The sequence below is a fragment of the Brachyhypopomus gauderio genome, chromosome 14 (assembly GCF_052324685.1).
Source record: "Brachyhypopomus gauderio isolate BG-103 chromosome 14, BGAUD_0.2, whole genome shotgun sequence".
In the NCBI taxonomy this organism is placed as follows: Eukaryota; Metazoa; Chordata; class Actinopteri; order Gymnotiformes; family Hypopomidae; genus Brachyhypopomus; species Brachyhypopomus gauderio.
The window spans coordinates 9,782,717-9,809,624 of NC_135224.1; the positions used below are offsets into that span (position 1 = coordinate 9,782,717).

Below are 26,908 nucleotides of genomic sequence, written 5' to 3' on the forward strand. Positions count from 1 at the left end.
AAAAAACAAAACAAAACAAAAATGGAGATACTGGTGTTTTCTAAGTTAAAGTCAGTTAAATGCTCCTTTGACATAACATACCATAAAGCTGAAATGTCTCAGATGTGTCTCATTTTTGCAGACAGTGCGTGGTGCAGGTCTTTAGAGAATTATCTACCCATGTATTGCTATGGCTGTGTATTTTTTGGCATGGGGAATTGATGGCTGGCAGGTCTGTGGGCTGACTGCTGGCAGGTCTGTGGGCTGACTGCTGGCAGGTCTGTGGGCTGACTGCTGGCAGGTCTGTGGGCTGACGCCTCGTCTCACCCGTATGATCACTTATTTCCTGTGGCCTGTACAGAGACCATCAGTTATGCACGCAAACAATCTGTGAGGTCGTTTGGTTTATTTCACCATCCTCGGCAATTAAGTAGACAGATCGGTTAGCGTGAAGCCTGCTTTTTCTTGGGCAGCATTCAGGTCACAGGAGTACAGGTATTTTTCAGGTCTCTCTCTCACAAATTTATAGAAAAGATAAAAAATATTTTTTATATATAATAATATATGCCATATTTTGTCAATTGTGATTTTTTACACCCCAATCGAAATTTGTCCTCCGCTTTTAACCCATCTGTGCAGTCAGAACACACAAACACACACTAGTGATTACTAGGGGGCTGTGGATCACACGTGCCCAGAGCGGTGGGCAGCCCTAGCCCGGCGCCCGGGGAGCAGTTGGGGTTAGGTGCCTTGCTCAAGGGCACCTCAGTCATGGCCTGTCTGGGAATCGAACCCACGACCCTCCGATCACAAGACCAGTTCCCTAACCGCCAGGCCATGACTGCCCCTGATTTTATCACATGTAATTTTGTCTGTGGCTGGTCCGTTATGCAGGGAAAATGGAGTTTACAGCTTCAACTTGGGAAATCGCACTCCCTAAGTTGCGTGTGAAGTACTTTTGAAAGGGCCTGTTTAATATCAAGGTAGAGTTTCATGCTGGTGATCTGCTGTTTTTGTGGAAGTGTTATTCTTGGGGTTCTTCCAAACTTGAGATTTCAACCCTAGATAAAATTACAAACATTATTCCTTAGCTTGTTCATGTCTGAACCCACCGTTCTTTTGGACGTGAGCTCTGACCATAATGTGGCAACACTGGTTTCTTTCAGCGTTGCACTGTCATTTTGAGTAGAGACCACACTACACTGACGTTTCACATACAAGCAATTTCTGCCTGCTTGTCTTTCACTGTTTTTCAGAATCTGTACCATGTTTGTCATTCTTTTTGTGTTTGAGACGCATTGAATGTATTTGTATGCCTTGCTGATTGTGTGTACACACAGCTGCGACTTTTGAGTGCCTTTTGGAGTGTGTGTGCGTGTGTGTGAGAGAGAGAGACACACAATCACCCTCTACACACACCTGGCTGCTTCTCTTTCCTTAATGCACACATGGTGCCTGTAGCTAACCGCTCTACCATAACAGATTTCCACCCGATGCAGGACTGTCAGTCCTGCAGAGTCTCGCTAAATGTTGTTCCACAGATGGGATCAGCTGGGATCATGGGAACACTGAACAGTTCCAAGCCAGCCCTGTCCTGCCTGCCAAGTCTGTCACGCAGCCAAACACTCCCTCTAACTACACCAAAAACGTTCTTTGTTTTGTTGTGTGAAAACCAGAAAAAAAGGAATGTTTGGCGTGCTTCTTATTCTGACAAGCTAGTATTTTTATACCACACTTTCTTGTAAAGAGATTTCTGGATGTTAGACAGATGTGTGGCACTGAAGTGTGTAGCGTCAGCTGGTAGGGTACTTTACCCCTTTGATTTGTTTAGCGGCTGCCTCATGAAGAGGTGATCTGGGAGTGTTTGTGTAAGTGTCCAGGGAAAGAGGCTCGATTCCAGTGTGCAGCTGTTTGCCTTTCCCGCTCGGACACTGTTAGGAGTGGGGTTGGATTTTCTTTCTTTGTTCTGACTGTTTCTTTTCATTTTTCATTTTCATTCTCCAGTGTTCTGAGAGATCACGAAGGTTAATTTCTTTTGTAGATTGGGTAGATTGGGGTGCCTCAGGTCTTTTAGGCTTTCCAAAATGATGTAAAATGATTCAAACTTTTTGCTTGTAGAGAATATTACTTTACTGTGTGGGGCTATGAAATGACAGCCAATCATACATTGACCCACTGCCACTAAATGATGGATGGATAGATGAATGGATGCTTTATTGATCACAAAGGGAAAATTGAATGGGGATATTTAGCCTTTTTCAACACGGCAGCCTTTTCTTCTTAATGTCTTTTAGTCATTGTTAATGTCTTACACATTTTTGTGATATTTGCTTTCATTTTCTTGATGGAGAGCTCAAAATGAATGAAGTGAATGCTACCTCAGAATGATGCCTTGAAGCATTTGAATAGGTTTAGATCTGCAGGACACCATGTCTTTCAGAGTGACAGATTTCACAGGAAAACAATGCTCTCAAATGACAGTGTATGGATTTGATTTGGGGGTATTATTTTTCAATGCCACCAAACCAGACAGCTGATATTGCCAGGCACCCTTTGTATATTTGTGTAATGGAACTAGAAGTGATGGTATTACAGAGCTGATTTAGTTTCTTTGTGCCAAGCACTTTGTTTGCAAAGTCTCTCTGATTACAGCACTTGGCAGTTTTACCTTTTGTTGGGGAGTGTGTGTGCCATTTAGCAGTAGCAATATACATGTGTGTATGAGTCTGAGTCTGACATGCTTGCTGTCTGGCTGTCTCTGAGGGTACTTGGTAAGCCTACTTAAATCTGCCCATTGACTGAACATGTGACGGAAAACTGCCCCTCCTTCTACCTCGTGGCTTCAACCACTTCTTTTTGACAGGTTTTAAGCAATTTTAAGCATTAAATTAGTCTAACCAAAGGCCTATTGCGTGCCATTAGGAAGCTTTCTACATGCTAATAGCACAGAGCTATCAGTTGCTGTCTCATCAATCCTTTTATTTCTATGGAAGTGAGACAGTGTAATCATTAGCTGGTTGCTTTTAGGGGCTAAAATGGGGCTACGTAAATGGACGGTGTTGACTCGGCCAGGCTGGATTGGAGCGAACGAGCCATTGCCGTCTGATCTTTATCCTCTTCTGGGCCTCCGTGAGAACATGGAGAGCCTTTTGTCAACATTCAGCTCAGCACTGTCAGTCATTGAGGTGTCCTGATTTCTGGTGGAACCCAGTGTATCATTTCACCAGAGGCTCTTCAAGCAGTCCAGTTTTAATAGGGGATGGAATGTGTCTGGTGTCGAGATGCTCAAGTTAGAGTTGAGATTAGAGTAGAGATGTTAGTTATTTCTAACATCTGCTGCTCTAGGTTAGGGGCTTTTTAAACAGATGATCCACGGAGTTGTGTTTAAAGGAGTATTCTCTGACGAGATTTTAAAAACAGGGTCACCTCAGAGTTATTTAGTATTACCAGAATTATTTTCTATTTACATTAATGAGATGGGATTGCAGAAGGCTCATTATGACCTATTTAAATATCTGGATGACATGGCCTTAGTTGGCGTGTTCTTAAAGGATGATAATGCTTCAGGGTTCAAACTTGGGTGCACTTGGATCCATGCTCATCAGGGGTGGTGTGCTTATAAATATACTTTAATGTCTGGTTTTACACACAGTGTTGATTGTGTATTCCATGAATGTTCATCAGAGATTGTCCCTTTGATTTGGAAATTGAAAGGGTTTGTGGAAGAAATGATCTGTTGAGTTCTATAATAGTGTCATACTGAATTGTACTGAAAGAATGCTCAGATGATTATTAGGAACCCAAAGTATCTTGTTCATCCTGCATTTGAGTTGTTCTGCTTTGGGCCTTTTTACCAAGTGTTCCTGACAAAGATCAACTAAGGGTCTGTTGTCCCTAATGTAATCAAACTTACAACAAAGCAACAAATTACAGTGTTTCTTGTATCCTGTGCGTGTCTGTGATGTGTGTACGTTGTTTGTTTTTTAGATTACCCACAGTACTGTGCAAATGTTTTAGGGGAAAATTGTATAAAAGTAAGAACATTGTCAAAAATAGTAAGTAGGAAGTGTTGATGGTTTATTTTTGTGAATGAATAAAGCGCAAAGTGAATAAACAAAACGGATATTTGGTCTAATCATGCTTTGCCTTCAAAACAGCATTAATTCAACACTTGCAGACAGTTTTTGAAGGAGCTTGGCAGGGTGGTTGCGCCAAACATGTTCGAGAACGAACCACAGATTTCTCATTCAAATACTTCGTTATTCTCTTCATGTAATCATAACTGACTCGATGATTAAATCAGGGCTCTGTGTGGGCCATATTCAAGACTACCTCTTCTCCTGTATGCCGAACATGGTTCTTAATGATATCGGCTGTATGTTGGGGGTTCGTTGTCCTGCTACGGAATGAATTTGGAGCCAATTGGACGCCTCCCTGACGGTACTGCATGATGGATAAGTATCTGCTTGTATTTCCCAGCATCGAGGACGCCATTAATCCTGACCAAATCCCCAACTCGTGTTTGCTGCCGCAAAAGTGCAAGGAACCTTCATCAAGCTCCACTGTTGCCTGCAGACGCTCATTTTCGTGACACTCCCCAGCCCTTCCGCCAACAAACCTGCCTTCCGTCACAGCCCAATATTTCACGTTGTGACCAATCACTCCGGAGCTCCTGCTACCGTTTTTCTGCACTCCGGTTCGTATGTTTCGGTGCTCAGTCGAGTCGCTCTGCCTTGTTTCCACATTGCGTCGACATGGCCATAGAATTCGAAGGGAAGCAGGAGTGTGTCTTTTTCATCTGCTGCGCCAAGTTTCCATTGCTTACCACTGTGTCTGAGCGTCAGCATTGCGGTTTCTTTGTGGTTCTTCAAAAGAGCCTGTGCAGCACATCTTGAGACCCTGGTGTGCTTTGAAATGGTTGCATGGGAGAGACCTGGCTAATGCAGTATAACTACCTTGCGTCTTGCCATGGTGTATGACTTCCACGGCCTTGCCTTTCTAGCAGAGTTTGGCACAGCTGTTTCCGTTTCAGTTAATGCTCGTGTTACAACCTACATATGGAAAAAGATGAATTTTCATAATACTCCATTATACAGGTGGTTTGGTATAATGGGTTAATCATACACTTGTCTATAATCTGACAGAAGCTTTGACTTTATGCAAGTGTGCCTAGAGGAATCTTTTGCTGTTATGAAATCAAAATGTGCTCAGACCAAATTCTTATTTCGGTTTTGTTCATTTACTTTGCATTTTATTAATTGACAAAAACAAAGTACTAATACTTCTATTTTTGAAAGTGCTCTTATTTTTTTATAGCAGTTTTTCCACATCTGCCTAAACCTTTGCACTTTACTGTATATTAGTGAACTTTTCTATTTTATTCTATTGTATCTTTCGTCTGTTGCCACTCATGCTGCATGATGTGACCTGCTTGTTTTTCTTGAGCGTTCCTGGTTGTGGGGAGACCTCTGGGTTCTTGGGTTGGTTTTGAATATCAAGATAAGGTGTGGAATTCCTGAGTAGACTCCCATCTACTCGACTACGAGACCCACAGGTGCCAGCGCTCATTTGTGTGCTAACTGTCAGAACTTTATCTGCCTTAGGCAAAAAAAAAAAGAGCAGGGTGGTGTTTGTACAGGAGACGTCTGGATGAACATCCCCTGCATTTCATTGGTCGCTTTCCCTGGAGTGTCTAAATTCCCCAGACGTTTGAGCACCTGTTTACAGCAACATGTAGGAAGACTCCACCACTTCCTGAAACGAACTCTATCTATATTGATCTAAGGAATGGGCGGTCTCGCCTCCCAGCTGAACGTGGCCCAATTCGCATTCAGAGGCAGAGTGTCACCAGTCCTCTTAGCAATCCTGCAGTTTTGTCTTCTGTTGATTGGGTCGTTCTCTGGGGGAGGCAGCCATCTGTGGAACATTACAGACAGAGTGACTCGTAGTTGGCCTCTCCAGCACTGATTTACAAGACGTTTGTGCATATTTATGTAGACTATTTTCTGAATTATCCTCTGACATTTTCTTCTCCCTCACCTGGGAATTGGCCTGTAAACCAAATTACAGCTGTTTTACTATGAAGACTATTTGCGGATAGATGTAACATGGATCCGGATTTACTGCAGACTTGACATTTGAGTTTGAAAATACATTTTAAATTCATTGTTCATTAGACTCCTTTGTTTATTACAATTGAAATTCATTGCTCATTAGACACCCCTATTACAGCCAGTGTCCATCTTGATTTAACTACTAAGACCAAGTTCATTAGATTTTATTTTCTGGATTTTATTCCATCCATGTCTTACTGCTTACCTCTTTATTATCACATAATTTCCGTCTCTTTGATGCCAGCAGACCAATAAGCTATGCGTGCAGGGCCACTCATTTCTGGCAGCCTAGCAAACCCGTCTTCATGGCCTACCAGCTAAGCGTGCCAAGAGGTGATGCCATAAGCCACCGTGCTCTCGCATTCTACACATCTGGTGTTGGACATGGTGTTGGAGTGAGATTGGGCGAGAGTCTTCTGCGGGGTCTCCGGGCAGAAATATCCACACTGGCGGAGCGATGCTGGGCCATGGGGCAGTAAAGTTTAGCCTTCAGCACCCAGTAACCGCAGCAGCCTGGCGGTCTGAGTCATTAGCATGCGTGCGAACCACTGCATCCTGTACAGCCATCAGCGAGTGTCCTGGCCTCGGCGAGTTTTCCTTTACGATGTAACGCAACTTCACGTTTTTAGCGTGCGGAAAATCCTACTTCGTATTCTAGAATGTTTAACGTCAGATGAATACTTGGCACAGCTGCTTCTCAGCTTTGTGATCCAGGATGGTAGACAGGCACCGTTGGCGAACCCGGCTTGCAGAATTGATAGGTCTGTACCAGTTGGCACACGAAACCAGTCTGAAGCCATGATATGGAAAATATTATACACCTTATACAGAACAAATGTAATCTTCAGTATCATCTGTGTGAAGTCATTGAAAAAGTTAAAAAATACTTTAGAGAGAGACATTGGGAGATTTGTGTTGAAATTAACAGAAAAATGTGAAGGTTGGATTGATGTGGGTTTTGTTGTGTTTCATGTTCTTATGATTTGATGGCCATTTTAGCAATGTGTTTTTTTTCTCTCTCTTTTTTTTGCCTTTGCAGGATTTTAAGCAACAACAAAATCCAGGAACTCCTGAACGGCTCCTTCGTTGGTTTGTCCATGCTCGAGAGGCTGTAAGTTATTCACCCCATATTTCTTCATTTCTCTATGTTTATTTACCTCACACATTGACTGTTTTGAACCTGTGAACATATACCACTCTGTTCTGATAAAGTGCATATCTTTTCATCACTGATAAAAATGTTCAGGGGAAAAAATGTTCAGGTTCATGCAGACGCCAAGAGCATTAGTGCCAGACTGAATACAAGATTGGGGGAGGGGGAACACACACTTCCTATATTAGTCTGTCAGCTGCCAACACGAGTCCATCGGCGTATTTGAGGAATCTTAAAAGGCCTGTCGAGAGAGGGGGGCTGGTAGAAGGAAAAGTTAATTTTAGTGACTGCCAGCAGAGAGTACCATTGTCAGGCCTCAGCCATAGTATGGATAAAGCCGTCGATGTTGTGGTCCTAAATGGATTACACTGATTTCGTAGCTATTTCATGTGAAGGAACATTTGAATAGTGGGATAGGGATACTGGGCTTGTTCCAGATCAGTTTGCAGAGTTTCAAATGAGTGTGGTGTTTATTTAGCTTTTGCAGACAGGAGGGTTATTAGGAAGCGCCGCTATGTTCTCGTGGACCGGCGATGGTGCAGTTAAAAACTTATTTGCTACGTCTCCTTTCCAGAGAATAAAGGAAAACATTTGGGTCCCAAGTTGTCATGGAGTGATTTGCTGCCTCAGATTGGCTTCATGCAGATAAAATAACCAGTCCATTAGTGGCCCACATGTTTCAATACAAGCTGAAATAACATGATGCAATCCGAATGGAATTCTAAGGGTATATTTTCCATGTCATTACTGCCAGTCCTGTATAAGAAGGGGGGAAAACACAGAAGGCCTTTCTGAGGTATTTCTTGATAACTTGGCAATGATTAGATGCCACTGGCAGCCCTGTTCCTTATACAGTACATTTGAGAGTAATATGTCCTTGTTCTTCAAGGCATTCTGGGTAATCTTGCTGTTAATGCTTGCCCTTTGGGTGTTAAGACACGCAATGATTAGAATTGACCCAGTTGGGATTCTGCCTCTGCTGTGTGAACTACATGATGAACTGATGTGAAGAAAGTGTGTTTGGGCAGTGTGGTCTCCACGTATTAGGAGGTCGTCTTTTCTTGTCTCCCAGAGCAGTCTCAGCACGGCAGGGGCTGTCTCAACAGGAACATTTCCTCTAGGTGCACGGCTCCCCTTGACAGCCCATGCCTTTGCATTAGAAATACACATTTCTTTGTTTGAATTCTCTGCTGCCTTGAAGTGGCTCTTATGGTAAAATTCAAGAGAGCCCCATGAGCTGATGTCTCTCAGAACCCATCAAGAGTGTAAACAGCTTTGATCCTCCTACGGCTGGAAAGCAAAAAGAATCCGGCTGCGAGAGTCTGCTGCCGGTCGGCCTGCAGACGTGACGCGACCCCCCACACCTGTCTCTCTCTCTCTCTCTCTCTCTCTCTCTCTCTCTCTCTCTCTCTCTCTCTCTCTCTCTCTCTCTCTCTGTCGACCCCCACTCCACCTCCCTGTCCATTTCAACCTCCCTCGTCTTAACGGCACGTGACACCCCTCCGCTTTTGTCATGTTAACGGCCGGAGCCGGGGTCAGAGGTGTCGATGGAACCAACACCCCGCCTCCCCGGAGATCTGCGGCCCCCGTGCTTTTGTGCACCGCTGGAGAGGGACAGTGAGCTGGATTTTTCTTCGTGAGGAATAAGGGCTTCCCGCGGTCCCCGCCTCACGCCACAGCCCCCCCCCCCCCCCCCCCCCCCCCCCCACCTCAGCAGCAGCTGTTCGCTGCTGGGTGATTGACAAGGGGGGAGGTGACCAAAAAAAAAGCAGCCGCCCACCTTTCGCCTCCAGCTCTCCAGCCATGAAATTGCAGAGCCACCACGGTTGTGTTCTGTTAGACGGAGATACACCATTCCATGTGGTTGCAGTCTGTGCCAAAACATGGGCGCAACTTCCCCTGCTTTACTGGGATGGTCTGTTTGACATGGCCCCTCACCTTGAAAGGTATTTTTATATAAGAAAACCAGCACCAACATTACAAATACACAATTAATGCAGATTCATTCATAGTGCCTTCTAATTGGAGCTTTTCTCTGTGTAGGAGTGTTGGTTAATCCTGTCAGGTAGACCAGAAGATGTCTTGGACCAAGAATCTATGGTTACTCATGCCTGGCTGTTTGAGGTTGAATAATTGCACCATTGCAATTCCCTGAGAACTAAACTAACTCGACGCAAACTGACCCAGTCATGTATGTGATCCAGTGAGAAGCACCGGGGTGGTTTTCAGCGCTGTAGGCGAATACTTCGCTTTTCTTTTCGCTGTTGGGAGTTTAAGCTCTGCGCAGCTGTCAAATGGTGGCTGTTGTTGGCGGGATCGGTGGCATGCGTGTTCGTGTATGGGGCATTGTTTGGTTACACACAATCACATGCTCTGCCTCGGAATTCTGTTTCTCCTGCTGCTTGAGAATACCTTCATGTCAGAAATTAACAGTTCCTACGACAGACACCATCTGTATTGTCTAGTTGAAAAATCTGTTGATCTGGTACATATGCCCTGTGCGAGTTATTATTTCTGAACACACAGCTGACAGGTGTGTTGGCATTCCAGGTCTTTCATTTGACACGGAAGTGTGAAAACTTTAAAATGAGGGTCTGCATATTCCATTCAACTCATCTTTCCACGATGTGCTCACCTCTCCCCTCATCGTGATGAAAGGCCTTCAGCTTGTTCAAAAATTACAGCCTGCCCCACCACCCCTCCCCCGCTACATCAAAACCCATTCCTGTCAGCGGGGCCTGTCTTCTCTCTGTACTCCTCTCTGGGTCCCTCACTCAAACCACAGTGAAGAAACTTCAAAAGACCTCTCGGCCTTTGAGGTATTGAGAAGCTGGGCTGTATCGAGGGGTTGGAGCAAAGTGCTACTGCTAGCGTGACTAGCACAAGTGCCAGGTGTAGCGTCTCTGACTGAGAGTGGGCAGGTCTGGAGTACGCTTTCTTTAGCGTGCTGACCTAGCAGGTCACACCTTGCTTCTTGGTCTTCCCCTAAGCGTGGTCTGCACCAAATCTTCGAGTATGTTCGCAGGGCCTTGCAATGTGCTATTTCATTTTATCAGTGATGAAAAATGAATGACATTGAAAAGGATGCCTGATCATCCATCACTGGGCAAGAGTATTTTTGTTGACATTTATTATGCTGTTATTAGATTTATTTATTTTTTGTCCTTTAACTCGTGTATGAAGTGTTCTGTGATTTTTGAAGTGAGCAGTAAAATGTTCTGTTTCCTGTCTGCCGATTCCTTTTGTAGGTACATAAAGAATAACTTCATCACCCGCATTGAGCCAGGAGCCTTCCACAGCCTGACTGCTCTTAAAAGACTGTAAGTAAATTTCAGATTGAGTCCCTGTGTCTCGATGGGTGTCTAACACCACACACAAAGATTAGTTCACACCAGTCTTGAAGTGATTCATTCCATTTGAACAACTGAATGGATTTGTACTGCTGAAAGTCAGGCTCATGCGAAGCCATGGAGATTGGAAATAGTCTGTCTTTATTCCTGCATTATTAATGCTGCATGCTTGCACACCTGACAAGAATGAATTGTGTGTTTGTGTACACACACACACACACACAGACACGCACACACACTGCAGAACATGTATATCTGTCAAGTACCTTGTCATTAATTCTGGTATTTTTTTTACAAGGTGAATACAGTGCTGTTTTCGCAGTTTTGTACATCTAAAGAGTATGTACATCTGTCTGTGTTTTGATTTGGCTAATTCCTTTGTCCGAGTATATGTCTTAAAGCCCTTATTTTTGAGCAGCAGGTACTGGAGTTTGTATTGTGTGTGTGTGTGTGTGTGTGTGTGTGTGTGTGTGTGTGTGTGTGTGTGTGTGTGTGTGTGTGTAAGGCCGTGACCCCTCCACCCCAAAGGTTGGGGGGTGGGGTGTGTTGAACAAGAAGAGTGTGTTTGTCTGAGTCGAGCGTACGTGTAGTGAGACCGTGAATGTACACACACTTTAGATTATACACACATGCCGAGAGCTTGTGTGCATAGTGGCCCTGTTAGTATGTCACGTTTCTTGCCAATATAAACTATTCCTTGGCTGTCTGAATGGAGAAATATTCAGCTCCTCTGTGAGAGTATGGCTGTTATGCTAACGTAAAAAAAAAGAGGGCAAAATGTTTTTTCCCCCCTTTTATGCCCCACATTGCTGCTCAATCTGAACGCACCGGTGAGGAAGAACTGCTATTTATTCAGAAGGAATTACTTTTGGGTTGAAATGTTGGAAAGCTGATATCCTGAATGCTAAGAATGTTTAGAGAGTTTGGGTCACACCGCCTTCTAACTGTAAACAAGAAAAGATGTGTGTTTGATGCACACACCGTGCTGTAGTTTGATTATGGGAAGTGGAGACCATTCCCAAACAGGACTCTAGGCGGTTTAATTGGCTCCGTAGTGAAGTGTGTCAAAAAAAGCTCTTTGTACTGGCTCAGCTCAGTCCAGTCTTAAAGTTCTCCCAGCTGCTCCTGTTTTGCTGCAAATTGCCCCGTTGCGTTCGGAAGTGAAGCGCTGGCCTCCTCTGCTGCCCCCACTTCATCTGTGTGGGACAGCGGGAGAAATAGTGTGTTTGGAGGGGGGATGGGTGGCCTTGGTGGGGGGTGGACATGGTTTAAAAGACCACTGTGGAGGGGAGAGATGGAAAGATTAAAGAGGAGAGGGAGGAGAGGAATGGAGAGAGATGGATTGATAATGGAAGGAATGAGGAGGGAGGGAGATTGTTTGAAAGACAGAGGGGTTTATAAGTAGGAGCAGATGAGGGTAGAATAAATACCATGAATTAGATGAATGTAAAGGATGGAGTGATAAAGAAGGGTCAGGGGTCACAGGTGCGGCGTGAGCAGTTTCCTCCACAAGGGGGCCTTAATTTCCATCGGGGCTTAATTCCTATGATTGACTGGGATGTCATGGTATTCGGTAATTCAGATTGAATATTGGTCTTCTTTTCCATGTAGCTTGCACGTAACTCTAATTTAACCCTCCTTCAAAGTACACAGGGTAACGTATGTTGGGCTTCGCACCTCGTCAATCTAAAGTTAAAAATTTCCGATTCCAAGTCCGCTCTGAAGGTATTTCTTTGTTGCGCCGTGGTCTTCAATCCCACTCGGAGTGGAATTTCCGTGCTGTAAATTCCCAGACAGTAAAAGGTACCTAGAGTCAACAGACAAGACTCGAGCTGAGAGAGAACCTAATAACCCGTGGTTCTGCCTGTTTCCTGGAGTTAATCACTGTCTGCAGGGCACAGTAAATCCATTCTAACGCTTGCGTGTTCTGTTGGCGAGCGGACCAAAACGGCTCTGACCCGTGTGTAGTCAACGGTGCTGCTTGAAAGGGTGCCTCATCTGACAGCCGGCCCACGTAGTAACATTCCACCGTTCCATCCACCCTCTTCCCTCCGAGCTGGGTTCTGATTTCTCCGTCAGCTTGAATAATCCAAAGAATTTAGACGAGAACGTGAAACTGGCCTGCGGTTCCCCGGCGGCGTATTTGCCGTGTTGTGACTCTTGCCCTCTGTGAAATCCCTGCTCTCTAGTTCCCTGATGAAAGGGCAAAGGTCATGAGACATTTGCCGGTGGAGTGATGCACTTTTGGTGTCTTTACCCGTCTGTAATTGTGTGCGTCGTGGTAAATATCCAAATCCATTGCACCCAGATGCAAGAACCAACAATACATTTACAGCATTTAGCAGACGCTGTTATCTAGAGTGCTTTGCATCTGATCACAGAATTCATCCTAGGTAATTGTACAGATAGGCCAGAATACAAGATACACTTGAGTCAGACTACAATAGCAAAAATTACCAAATTTTTAGGGGGACGATTAGAGAAAAGGTTTAAATACATTTGGATTTAAAAGTCGAATGTGGAACCTACCATGATATCTGGAATGTTACAACTAGGTGATAATCTACCACGAAGAAGCCCGGCGCAGTGAGAGCTTCCTAATTAGTGCCTGAAGTTCCTTTGATACGGTTTCATCCCTGTAACATCCAAAAGAGCAACATAGCTGAGAGTTATGAAAGAAGACATAGCCAGGAGTCACATGACTGACAAGATTCGATTTACATTGGGATTTTAATAAGACAGAGCCCTTCAAGTCCAAGAATGGGCTTAGTGTGAAACACAGGAGGTCTGCCAACCCATCACAACCTCCTCCAATGGGGGCATTCTGTATGATTTTGTAAGAGCTACTCAGTGCAATTTTTAATGCTGTGTTAATATATTTCCAGTTATGTGAATTCAGAAAATATATATACATATATTCCTAATGTCTACCCCCCTCTGTCTCCCCTCTTTAGAGATCTGTCCAATAACCGCATTGGCTGCATCAACGCGGATATATTCAAAGGCCTCACAAATCTGGTTAAGCTGTAAGTAAACCTGCCAGTTTTGACCTTCTCAGCACCACAGTAGCGCTGAGTTGCCGTCGGCGATTTAAGCACTCGCAAAGCCTGAACTTTTCACCCAAGATAATTTTTGTTTGTTTGTTAGTTGTTTTACTTGAGGTGAATTTTAACAACTCTGTCTAGGCTTTAGTGGCAAGGTCATTGGCGTTGTTAACTTAACTGTCCTCCTTTGAGTGCTAAAACGTGTGTCACTTGCTCCAAGATTAACGTGTTTGCCTTCGTCTCCCATGGGTGTAGGCATGCATATATTAGTATGCCACACCCACCTGCCATTTGGGGGAAAATTACCCTTGCTATCTTAATTAAGACTCTCAAATGACATTAGAATTAAGCTGCTGAACTTCCTGGGGGTGGCGGGGGAGGGGGGATTCAAATCGATACTGGGTGTGCGATAAAGTGGATGCTGAGGCCACAGCGATGCCCCAGCTCAGAGAATTGTGAAATCAATCAGGGCGAGAACAATCTAAATGAAAGATTAAAGTCCCTTCTCTGAGTGCTGACTCATCAAATCGGCCTCGGCCAGGTCGGACAATGCAGGCGATGCACTTTGCGTTAGATAACTTGAGTTTGTTCTCCGTGAACTGGGTCGCACCATATGACCGAACAAACACGAGGGTCACGTGGCGTGGGATTTCACAGGCGCTGGTTCTTAGCAGCTCAGTGACGGTCAGGCTGTGCTTTCCTTTCAGAAACCTTTCGGGGAACATGTTTTCTTCACTGGCCCCAGGGACATTCGACAGCCTCGTCTCCCTCAAGACACTGTGAGTAAATCGAAAAATGTTGAAGAAAGTCTGAAATGGAGGCGTTTTGATCCCAAGAGTGCTCTTGACACACTGAAGGATTTAGCTTCAACTACTAATGTAACGCCATTGTATGTATATACAGTGTGCAAACGCTGGCCAGACTGGTGTGTTTTTTCTGTGCTTACTCGCCCGCTACACCTGTGACTTGTGTCCTGTGTGTGTGTGTCTCAGGGAGTTCCAGAGCCCCTACCTCCTGTGTGACTGTAACCTGCAGTGGCTGGTACGCTGGATCAAAGAGAAGGGCGTGGCCGTGGAGGACACCCGCTGCTCATATCCGCGTTCGCTCCAGGGCCAGCCAATCAGCTCCCTCAAGCCCGACATGCTCACCTGTGGTACGAGCTCGCGCACACACGCCGGTGCCAGCCCCCTGCTCGCTCGATGCGTGAGACTAATGCATTCTCGTGTGTGTGTTTGTGTGTGTGTGCGTGCGCGCGCATTTTTCCTGTCTGGCTGGTTGTGGGTCTTTAAGCTCTGCAACATACTTAACATAAAAGCTAGCAAAGACAGTAAATACAGGTCGTAGGTTGCTTTCCAGGTTTGGTACAGTGTATTCTAGGGTGTTATATGCAAATGAAGCACTCCTTTTCTTAACCTATATCCCGCACCTGCTCGGGTAGATGAGACATAAACACACACCACCACCACCCAAACTCCCCTCCCCCTTCATGCAGAGGTTGTGCAGTATAAAGATTGATAAGAGTGTGATTCAATGGCACAATGAAGACTCTGTCTGGCTGCCTTCCCAGACACAGATTAAGTCCAGGACTAGTCCCCTCGGTGAAGAATCACCCTTCCTGACAGGCCTTAATACGTCTGGGGAAACTGCTTCATGATGACGTTTTGATGTTGACCGTTAACTGTTATTGGTGAAAGATGGTTAAAATGTTAGGGATTTAAAATGGCACTAAACTGCAGTTTAAAGCTATATAGAGACCACTCAGTGGCCCGGGAAGAGTCCGAGAGATTAAGATAAATAGAAGCATAAGTAGATGTCGCACCTCCTGCCACGAGAACTCGTGGCCTGACACCTTCTCTCACTCCCCCTCACCCCCCCCTCACTCTTTCACTCCGCTCAGACGCACCCCTGGAGCTGCCCTCCTTCCAAATGACCCCATCCCAGCATCAGATAGTGTTCCAGGGTGACCGCCTGCCCTTCCAGTGCATGGCGTCCTTCGTGGACGAGGACATGCAGGTGCTCTGGTACCAGGACGGCAAGATGGTGGAGCCGGACGCCACGCAGGGCATCTACATTGAGAAGAGCATGGTGCAGAACTGCTCCCTCATCGCCAGGTAGGTGCAGGAGAACCCGCTGCTCTCCAATGCTTAGGGACGAGGAGCCAGAAGATCTGGGTGGTGTTTACCTTACGGAACATAAAAACATAAACGTATCCATCGAGGTGAGGAAAACCAAAAAAAAAATGGAGGGGTGAATTATTATTATTATTATTATTATTATTATTTCTTTTTAATCAGTGCTGCAGGAGGACAACCCACTTAAACCCAGCCAGGATGGTAGTTCTTAAATGGTAGTATCTTAAAATGGTCAGTGAAAACATGTGGGCACCGATTAAACAAGACCCTAGGCTCTCTGAGAGCATCTATGTCTTCTCGAGATTTTGAGAAAATGCCTCATCTGTCCACTAAAGGCAGCAAGTTTGTGGTTTGAGACGTCCAGCTGTCGAGGGTTCTACGCCTCGCCAAAACGAGTGTCTGGTCTTCGGCATCCGTACACCGAAGGATCAGCAGAAAGGCCGAAAACAACCAAAATTGGGCGAACCTGTTAAGTCTTTCACAACCAAAATGTGTGAGAGAGGGCCATAGTGAGGTTGAAGAGAGCGAACCTGCTGCTACATCTTAGCCAATCTGGCCTTACGCATTTAACATCTCTGTACCTATTTGACTTTAAATTCAAATGTGCGCACGAGGAGGAGGTACGAACTCCTTCCTCAGTCGCCAATTCCGCCACAGTAGTTTGTTTACATGCTGCAGTTGTGTGCAGTGTGGCAGCCAACATGTAGAGAACACCGGGAGGGGGAAAGACGACAAACGGCTTCTTTGTCTGGACAGATAAAGTCAAGCAGCTTAAGAAAAAAGAAATAAACAGCATGATGCAGGGTTCTGCCATTTTGAAACTGGAGGTCTCACGAGAACGTTAAAGACATGTTTTCCTTTATCCATGCTATCCAACACCAAAGCTGTATTTTTACCAACTTTAGAAAGCGGATGCATTTGCAATGGCGGAAAATACCATGTTTGTGTGGACGAATGGGTGAAATGCATGAAAACCTGTATTTTTGTGGACTAGGTCTCAGACCTAGTTTTAGAAACCTAGTGCTTATTCATTTTTTAAATAAAATGTTGTAAATCATGTATCAAATTCTGTATAAGAAATTTAAAGGTACCTTTGTAGGATGCTGTGGAAATGAAGCAAATCAAGTTTGAATCTTCAGCTTAGTATCATGGCATCAATACGTAGCAACAAACGTCAACATAAAAGTCCTTTAAAAAAAGGCAGTTTTCTATCTATCCCAGTGTATAAATGTGAAATCCAAACCAGATTGTCTGAATAGGTGGTTCTTGCATACAAGACTTGGGTTGGATATCGCTGAGGGGGAAAAGGGTTTGGTGGAACTGAGTCTGGATTTCTAAGGTAGATGGAACTCAAGGATTAGTAGAAAAACGAGAGGGGGGTGGCGGAAGAGAACAAAATTCCAGAGCTTCAGGCGATGACGAAATCACAAAACTGATTCTAAGACACACTGCCTGTTAGGATAATGAAACCAAAAAGCAGCTTATATAAATTGACTGCAAAATAATAATACATTAAATTGGCAAGGGCCAAAGCACCTGCAGGGCTGGATTGTTGAACACGGTTCCTAATTCTAGGCTTTTTTCCCCACTCCAACTAAATACAGAAATCACTTCGCTTTTGGGCAAGAAAATGGTTTAGGCAATTAAATATGAACAAAAACCTAAGATGGGTATTCATTTTCACTTTGAACCCTAACTGAGAGAGAGCAAGACCATTCCACCCCTGAAAGTCCCTGTTCAGTTTGGTAATTAAAGGAGTAAAATTGGCATCCTGGAAAGAAAACATTTGACGTGTGACTAATCCCAAGTGTGGGTAGGTGGTAGCCAGCTGGGTGGTAGCGTTGAAGATCTACAGCTAGGATCATCAAACAGCGCCCCCTACAGCCTCAACTTGTCCTTGGCTCAGGACTTGGAGCCAAGGACAGAAAATATGGGGTTATAAACTCAAGTAATAATGGTGAGACTCTGAAACAAAGCGTTTCTTAAGAAATGTACTGTTAATGTTAAAGAAATTTAGACAATGGCATTTCTGCTAGCTTATTTGTTACTGTTTTGCTATCTAACTGTTTGCTAGCTAATGTGGACGTTTACATTTCATTGGATCGTACCACTTCCCTTGCCACCCGCTGCCTGCTTTGTGGCCATGTCTCCAATATCCAAACATGGCCGACTAAAGTGAATACAAAATGCTAAGCTAGCTCTTGAGTCCTCAGTTTCTGAGGAACACCACTCAAAACTGCTTTGGAAATTGTCAATGTAATAAGCTTCCAGTGAATATTTGTACCGCTTTTAAAAATATCACCAGCAGTTTCTGGAATCATCACCATCAACACACGTGTGGTGTTAATGAATACGTCAGCGTATGGATGAGTCTGCGTGAGCAGGTTTATATAATGTTACAAAACGTCTGTCCCTTCTCTGTCATCAGCAGATATGTCTAGTCAGCCTCTCTGTGACTCTGGAGGCCATTGAATGACCTCATTCTCCTGCACGTTTCTGTTAATTTGAGAACAATTCTTTTGTCTCCTCCCCACGTAGTGAGCTGACCATCTCCAACATCCAGCCTGGCTTCACCGGCGACTGGGAGTGCCGTGTGCGTACCAGCAGGGGCAACAACACCCGCGCGGTCCACATCGTCGTCCTGGAGAGCACCGCGAAATACTGCACGCCCGAACGGGTCTCCAACAACAAGGGCGAGTACAAGTGAGCACGTCGGCGTAAATTCATCTCTCTGAGTAAGCTTAGACTAGGGTGTAACCGCCACGTTTCTACATGTGCTTTCCTGAGGTAAAAGTGGACCGGTTGCAGCATTTTAGCCATCTGCTGCCCTCTAGTGGTCAGTTTTTACATGTCGGGCTGTATGGGTTCGGTCACGACTGGGTTCTGTGCACGCAGATGGCCCCGCACTCTGGCCGGGATCACGGCGTACCTGCCCTGCGCACGACAGGTGACTGGCACGGGAATCTACTCGGGTGGCTCGGCCGAAGACCGCCGTGCCCGCAGGCGCTGCGACCGTAGCGGGCGCTGGGCCGAGGAGGACTACACTCGTTGCGAGTACATGAAGGACACCACCCGCGTGCTCCACATCATCAACCAGGTGCGCGCACACACACACACACACACACACACACACACACACACATATCTACATCCTCCTGCTTGTAGGTCACAGGTTTTCTCAGTCACCTCGCACACTTGGCCTTTTGTAAGCCTCTTGGCAAATGACGGCGTTGTAACACTGTTATTCAGAGAGCACTTTTTCTCAGAAGCTCATTCACGATGCCTAAGCTGTATTGATTGTGCTGAATATCTCTCTCTCTCTTTCTCTCTCTCTCTCTTTCTCTCTCTCTCTCTCTATCTCTCTCTCTGGTCCTCACGGTGCAGATGGCGCTGAACATGACCAACGCCGTGCACACGGCCCAGCAGCTCCTGGCGTACACTGTCGAAGCCCCCAACTTCTCCGACAAGGTGGACGTCATCTTCGTGGCTGAGATGATCGAGAAGATCGGGACGTTCATCGAGAAGTATAAAGATGTGAGGAGGCCGATGACGCACAATGAAGCATGAAACAGTTACAGTTCTTATGTCATCTCATAATATTCAGGTCCATGGGTATGTGACTTCAAAAAAAGATTTTTGAAATCACTTTTAAAAGACACTGGTGTTTCACCAGACTGGACTAACCTCAAGCTGAGGTTATTGTGTTCTTCCAGACTATACTCTAGCCAGGGTTAACATTTAAGCCACTAGATACTGAATCCGAGCATGAAGGCACAGCGTAGCTCAATAAAGGGCTTTTTAATGGACGGTGCTACTCTTGCGCGCGCTTCCCGCTGGAGAACACAGCCCGCTTTCTTTGAGCTAATCCACGGCCGGGCCCCGTAGCGGGAGTAGGTAGGATCAGGATGGCGGGATTGGGCCACGGAACTGTCGAGTTTCGCTGTGCTCCGTGTTGAGGGGAAGCGTTCTGGCGTAACACCTGCTCACAGATCCACCTCATCGTTTGCAGTGAAGGTGATCTAGAAGTCGAGGGTTGCTCCTCTTCTCATTTTAAGGTCACCCGAGGTTCCTTATCGTCAGAGCCTTTTACCGTTGACTTGCAGTGATCTTATAAAGTCACGATGAATGTTTCGACAACCCTACGAGTTGTCGTGAACCTCTATGCACCGCCACAATCTAGCCGTTGAATTCAGGTTTTTCACCAGAGGGGGCGGGGCATGCCTTTGTGTCTCAGCTAGGAAACGTGATGGTGGACATCTCCAGTAACCTGATGCTGACGGACGAGCGTGTGCTGTGGATGGCGCAGAAGGAGGCCCGCGCCTGCTCACGTATCGTGGACAGCCTGCAGAGGATCGCCGCCACACGCCTCGCTACGTCGGGCTCTTACTATACCGTACGTACCGCGCCATACCGCACACCCCCAAACCTCATGCATCATTCCCACTCACGCCTGCTACTAAGAAAGCCAGTAGAATTGATGGCAAAAATTTTCAGCTCACCGTTTGGTGTACTGATACCTGGTCTGTTTTGGCTGCTTGCTTGACAGAACTCTCACAACATCGCACTGGAGGCACATGTGATCAAGGCCAGCAGCTTTAATGGCATGACCTGCACGCTGTACCAGAAGGTGGCGCCAGAGCGCCCTGTGATTCCCCACCTGGGCGCTCTGCACCCCGAAATCAACCTGGACCGCCAGCTCGGCTTCAAATGCAACGTCACCAGCAATCTCTCCGCCCTGGCGCTGAAGGTCTGCTGCTCATTTATTCCTTTATATATCCCCATGGTGTTTTTCTGCAACAGTTATTTTCCTTTAAAAACTGTCATTCACTTTTTAATTAAGTCAATATCAGCATGATGATACTCTAACACTATAAACTAAGAGTTTACCTCCTCACATTTAAGCTACTGTGAAATGACTGCACAGCCAGTAAATGATAAGAACCAGTGGTCTGATTAAATCAGTTGAATGTCTCACCTCTCCACACATTGATTCAGTGGCCTCTTCCCCTCCCACCTGTGTGCAGAACACGATCGTCGAGGCGTCCGTGCAGCTGCCCGCGTCTCTCCTCTCCTCGCTGGGGAGCCCCGGCTCGGCCGACGATGCCACCTACAAGCTCCAGCTCTTGGCCTTCCGCAACGGCAAGCTCTTTCCTCAAGGGGGCAGCAACTCGAGCTCGCTCATGGACGGCAGCAAGCGCAGGAGCGTGGTCACGCCAGTCATCCTCGCCAAGATCGGTAAGACCCGCCCCTTCGGGACACGAGCTCCGCCTTCGAGAGCGAACGTATAGCCGCCGATGGCCCGGTGAGTTGGGGGGCAGAGCTGAATTTGTTTTGTGTCCGTTCAGAGGGCGTCGCCCGGAAGCCGCTACGCAGTCCCATCAACGTCACCCTGCGGCGCCTCCTGCAGGGCTCCAACCCCATAGCGGCCCGTTGGGATGTTACTGCCCCCGACGGCCAGGGCGGTTGGCGGTCAGACGGCTGCGTCATCCTCCATCACGATGACAACTTCACCACGCTGTCCTGCGACTCGCTCGGCAACTACGCCCTGCTGATGGTGAGGGAATGTTCGGTGCCCCAGAGTTCCCCGATGTTCTCTTTTACGAATGTCGAGTTTGTAAACAAGCTAGGAAAATCATTGCGTTTTTTTGGCGATAATTGTGCAGCATGTCTTTTTTCTTCCTAGGTAGAAGTTATCTTTTAAGGATAAACATAGCCACTGGCCAAACTTTGCAACACCTGGCATTGTATTAGCAAGGATAATTGAAATTGTATGATCCATTTAATAAAGGTTTTTGTGTCTGGTTTGGCTTTGGCAGGATCTGAGCAGGGCGGAGTCGATCATCTATGACTTTAAGCCTCTCCACCCGGTCATCTACGCCACAGCCGTCGTGCTCATGCTCTGTCTGCTGGCTGTCATCATCAGCTACATCTACCACCACCGGTATGAACCGAGGAGCTGGGGCCATCCATCCAGCCCCAAACAGGGATCGGTTCCCAAAGCCCTGTGCTCGAGCAGCCCTGCTCATACATGTCCTCTGGATTCTCCACGCCAGCTAACAATCTTCTGTTCAGCCGTATCTAGTGTACTTGTGTGTGTGTGTGTGGGAGGGGGTGTGTGTGTGTGTGGGAGGGGGTGATTGCACATCCTGGAAATCCTGAAATTAATTCTAGGCTCTTGGATGTGGATAACTGATTGCGTCGTCTAATGCACCTCTGTCTGGTTAAAACTGGAAACAGTACCTGAAACTGCCCTGAGCTCGTCCGCCACGTGTCCTCACTTTCCTCTATTCTTTCCACGTGTCCGCAGGTCTGTGCGCATCAGCAAGAAGTGCTGGCACATGCTGGTAAACGTGTGCCTGCACGTCCTCCTCACGTGTGCCGCGTTCACCGGGGGCATCAACCAGACGCGCTACGCCAGCGCGTGCCAAGCGGTAGGACCCCTCCCTTCACCCTCACCATCCCTCGCTTACAGCCTTTAGTAATGGTGGCGTGAAATATTACGTTTAGGATGCCTGTAGAAGCAAAGGGGGTTGAATGAAGGTGTAGTTTGAGATGAACCACACCAGGCTATGTATTCATTAGCAGCTCCGTGTGTGTGTGTGTTTCAGGTGGGCATGGTGCTGCACTACTCCACGCTGGCTACTGCCTTGTGGTCAGGAGTCACCGCACGGAACATCTACAAGCAGCTCACGCGCAAGACCAAGCAATATGAAGAGCTGGATGAACCCCCTCCCCCACCCAGGCCCATGCTGAGGTACAGAACTACAATTCCCATGAAATATTATTTCCACTTTACTCAGCGTACCGAACTCCTAGCAGTACAGGCAACGTGAACAGCAGTCTGTGCTTCTGGAGTTTTTGTTGTCGACAATCACGCTACACATTAGCATATATAATAGGTCCAGCTATAGCGAGGCTCAGATATTTTTGGGGATACTAACCTGGAAATACTTCCTCTCCAGGTTCTACCTGATTGGCGGAGGGATCCCGGTAATTGTGTGTGGCATAACCGCTGCAGCGAACATCAAGAACTACGGCAGCCGCGGCGGTGCACCTTAGTAAGTAGTCCTCACCACACCAAACCACCTCCCCGCCTCAGGCGATGGTTGGGTACAGCGGCTCTGTTATACATATGTAATGGGGACAGGAGACAAAAACGTTAAAAAAAATGGGGACAAAAATGTTAATGATGCAACGTAGAGTTCAGATGTGCATGTCGCTACGCTAGGGCGTTATGCTACGCTATGCTCGCGTGTGAAAGCGGGTTGGTCGGTGTGCCAATCCCCAAACCCCCCCCCCCCCCCCCCCCCTTTACCGTGGAGCACAGACGAGGCACAACGGAGATGTGCGCTGGTGATGGTGGTGGTCTGTTTTTAGGCGCCACCTTGACCACCTGCCGTCCCCTCCACCGCGCCTGTTCGAACTTGCGTGCCGGAAAGACACGCCATCTGAGGCCCTTCCGGAGATAAATTAATCTTGCGCTAAGCGAGACGGCTGCCAAATGATGTATGCGGAGGTGGGAATGGGTGGACAGACTCTGGCATAATGAGTGCATGTGGGGGGAGGGGGGAAAGCCCACAATGTAAATATTTGCCCATATGGCCGATGGAGCTTTGATATCTTGGATCTCTGCGTGAATCTGCATGTTTTTGTTCACATCGCCGCCTTACAGTTTGAATAAATATTTAGTGCTGGTCTACGACGTGGCACGTTACGCTGCTGACGTGGCTGACGGAAGCGCCTGTTATTTCCTCAGCTGCTGGATGGCGTGGGAACCCAGTCTGGGCGCCTTCTACGGCCCGGCGGCCTTCATCATCTTCGTGGACTGCATGTACTTCCTGAGCATCGTCCTGCAGCTGCGGAGGCACCCGGAGAGACGCTTCGAGCTGAAGGAGCAGACGAAGGAGCAGCAGCGCCTGTCCGTGGCCGAGGTGACCGAGTCTCCGGCCGCGGCCCGCGAGCCGCCGGCCGCGGCGCTGGAGAACGAGCACGCGTTCGCCGCCCAGCTGGTGGGCGTGGCCGGCACTCTCGCCCTCTTCGCCCTGCTGTGGGCGTTCGGGGCCTTGGCCGTTTCTCAGGAGCACCCGGCCGATTTGGCTTTCGCCTGCCTGTTCGGCGCCGGCGCCCTGGGCCTGGGGGCGTTTCTAGTGAGCCACCACTGCCTGACGCGGCAAGACATGCGGCGGCACTGGACGCGGGCCTGTTGTCTCGGGAGGCGGAGCTACGCCCTTCAGGTCGACGCCCTTCTCGGGCCGGCGCCGGGGGCTGCCTCCGATGCGACGCCACTGGCGGGAAGCGTCGAGGCAGGGCGGTGCCCCGCCAGCGGCACGGAGTCGTCGTGCACCAATAAGAGCGCACCGAGCATGCGCAACTCCGCCCAGGGCTGCAAGCTAACCAATCTGCAGGTTGAGGCCGCGCAGTGCAAAGGTGTCCCCGCGCAAACCAACGGCTCCGCCCTGCTGGACAACAGCCTGACGGAGCACTCGCTGGACAACGAGATCAAGATGCACGTAGCGCCGGTCGAGGTCCAGTACCGGCCTGTGAGCGGCGGCATTCTCCCCGGCGCAGGCAGCGCCAGCGTCAACGGGCACCTGGGCCGGCACCACAAGAACCGGGCGCGAGCGCACCGCGCCAGCCGCCTGACCGTACTGCGCGAGTACGCGTACGACGTGCCGACCAGCGTGGAGGGCAGCGTGCAGAGCGCCCCCCACAGGCGGCATCACCACGACAGCGTCCACGCCCGCAACAGCCGGCGGGCGGCCTACCTGGCGTACCGCGAGCGGCAGCAAAGCCAGCTGCAGCAGGACAGCAGTGATGCGGGCACCAGCCTGCCCCGCCGCCCGCGCCATCACGACAGGACCGCCGGCAAGGCCGTGGGCAACGGCCTCGCCACCAGCCTCGGGAACGGCCTCGGGGGCAGCCTTGGAACTAGCCTCGGGGGCAGCCTGGCCAACGGCCTAGGTAATAACCAAAGCAACGGGGTTAGTAACGGAGGCGTGGAAGGAGAGGACGGCGAGACGCATGCGCAGGGCCCCGTTAACGGCGGCCCAAAGCAGTCTCTCCCTGTCGAACTGGAAGTACGGCCCAAGTCGTACGGGCTGAACTTGGCATCAGACAGCGGACCTGGTAAAAGCTTAGAAAGGCCACAGAATGTTAATATGGATAGCTCAGGCACTGTTAAGACTGGTTTGTGGAAACATGAAACTACAGTGTAGCTTTTCTCCTCAAAGACTCCACATTTCCTGTGTAACTGTGAAAAACCTCCTTTTTTAATTGCTATTTTCGATAACAGAGTTTGAACTTGAAAAAGAATTTATAATTTGATTGTTTGAATTCCTGATTGGAAGAAAGGGCCTGTTGGCACACCACTCGCCAGTTCTTACAAACGATCTACAAATGGTATATTTTTGTATCATTTTATTTACTTTTCATCTGTGTGCATCACTTTGTATGAGAGAACTGCACGTGATGCACCCTTAGGACTAGTTATATGTTCTGACTTGCTTTGGTATAATTAAGCAAATAATTTCCAACAGCAGTTACAAAATAAAAAATAAAAATAAAAAAACAGGAATAACAAAGTGATCTCTCGCTTTCCAACTCCCGTCATGTCAAGCTAAGACCACAGAGGCGACCTAAAGACTCAGCAGACTCCATCCAGGCTCTGTGGTTTCTGTAATTGGGGTACAATGGAACATGGTGTCATATTTCCTGAAGGTCCCGTGTTAATTGAGATCCAGGTATTACTCCCCACTTCCCGTGCTCCCCTCTGCAGTGGGGTAGCCGGTTCGACCGGCCGTGTCAGGAATAGACCCGAGCGGAGTCTCCTGAGCTGGGGCCCACGCTGTGATTGGTTGCTAGAGCTTGGGTCATGCTGTGATTGGCTGCTAGAGCACAGGTCAGCCCATCTGCAGTCAGCAGCAGGGAGAGATGAGGATTATTGTATGGAAGCAACTCCACTTCTCCATCCTTCTCCAACTGGCCAAATTCCCTCACCTAAAGAGCAATCGTAAACTGTGTGTGTTAATGTTGGTGATGCTTTGGGTGATTCTGTCCCATCAGGCGAGATCAGAATTCGAAATGATGGAAGATAACGGAGCATTTCTTTCACTCTGACTGAAATTCCAGTCAGGCTCCTAACAAAAGAATCAGTTCAATCATTTCAAATATCTGCCTCAGAAATTTCTTGTCCAAGACCCCTTGTGGGAACCATCACCATCACAGCGTTTTGATCTACCTTTTCACCGTCCATATTAAGGTGATTTTTGCCTGCTGCCTCTGCACTGTAAGAAGAAAAGACATCTCTCCAAACTTGATGGAAAAATGGTGAATGTGAATTACAATAAAAGCAGTAACAAAGTACACGAATGCACTATGGATTTAGAGGAGTGGAACTGAAAGCCTAGTAATATATATATATATATATATATATATATATATATATATATATATATATATATATATATATATATATATATATATATAATATATATTTTAAAAGATTTTAAGCATATATATGTTTGAAAATACCACCTCACACCTAAGCTCCACCTACTAAGGATGTGACGTGAATAGTGTTACAATCCCGCTCCAGTTGTGTGAAGACTCTGAGGAAATGGAGTTCTGTCACCTGCATGTCTAGGTCATTTCCTTTGGGTGATGGGTGTTGATCACTCGCTCTCCAAATCCCTTTGAATTGATTACATCTTCTCTCCCCACAGCAAGAGCTGTTGGGGCCAATCCTGATAGGATTTTTCCTATGCTAATTAAGTCAAATTTAGCTGGGTTTGTACCTTTTATTATGGTGAAGTCATTGAGTGCATCGAGGTATGTCCGTCGTCTTTTGGGTTCATACTGTAATTTCTTACAACACACACACACACACACACACACACACACACACATATATATATATATATATATATATATATATATATATATATATATATATATATATATATATATATATATATATATATTAGTGGTGGGACTTTAACGCGTTAATTTCGATTAATTAATTACAGGAAAATTAACGCACTAAAAAAAAATTAACGCATGAGACACTATTGCACCGTGGAATGTTTCTCAGTGCATGAGTTCCAGACATACAGATTATGGACGCACAATAAGATCATGA

General features: G+C 47.0%; 1 protein-coding gene across 3 annotated transcripts in view; it reads left to right on the forward strand.

The window, feature by feature from the left end:
• Window positions 1-26,169, forward strand: part of adgra3 (adhesion G protein-coupled receptor A3) — a 29,178-nt gene extending 3,009 nt beyond the window's left edge. The window contains exons 1-19 of one of the 3 annotated variants that reach the window (XM_076972629.1): window positions 7,214-9,191; window positions 9,289-9,436; window positions 10,494-10,565; window positions 13,550-13,621; window positions 14,347-14,418; window positions 14,632-14,792; window positions 15,537-15,750; window positions 18,310-18,474; window positions 18,667-18,868; window positions 19,156-19,305; window positions 20,006-20,164; window positions 20,318-20,518; window positions 20,796-21,006; window positions 21,117-21,325; window positions 21,588-21,712; window positions 22,079-22,202; window positions 22,380-22,525; window positions 22,734-22,829; window positions 23,528-26,169. In XM_076972629.1, the coding sequence (XP_076828744.1) occupies window positions 9,435-9,436; window positions 10,494-10,565; window positions 13,550-13,621; window positions 14,347-14,418; window positions 14,632-14,792; window positions 15,537-15,750; window positions 18,310-18,474; window positions 18,667-18,868; window positions 19,156-19,305; window positions 20,006-20,164; window positions 20,318-20,518; window positions 20,796-21,006; window positions 21,117-21,325; window positions 21,588-21,712; window positions 22,079-22,202; window positions 22,380-22,525; window positions 22,734-22,829; window positions 23,528-24,986 (3,840 nt within the window). In that variant the 5' untranslated portion in view covers window positions 7,214-9,191; window positions 9,289-9,434 and the 3' untranslated portion in view covers window positions 24,987-26,169. The other 2 variants (XM_076972627.1, XM_076972628.1) reach the window with 2 other exon arrangements.
• Window positions 26,170-26,908: the final 739 nt, after the last annotated feature.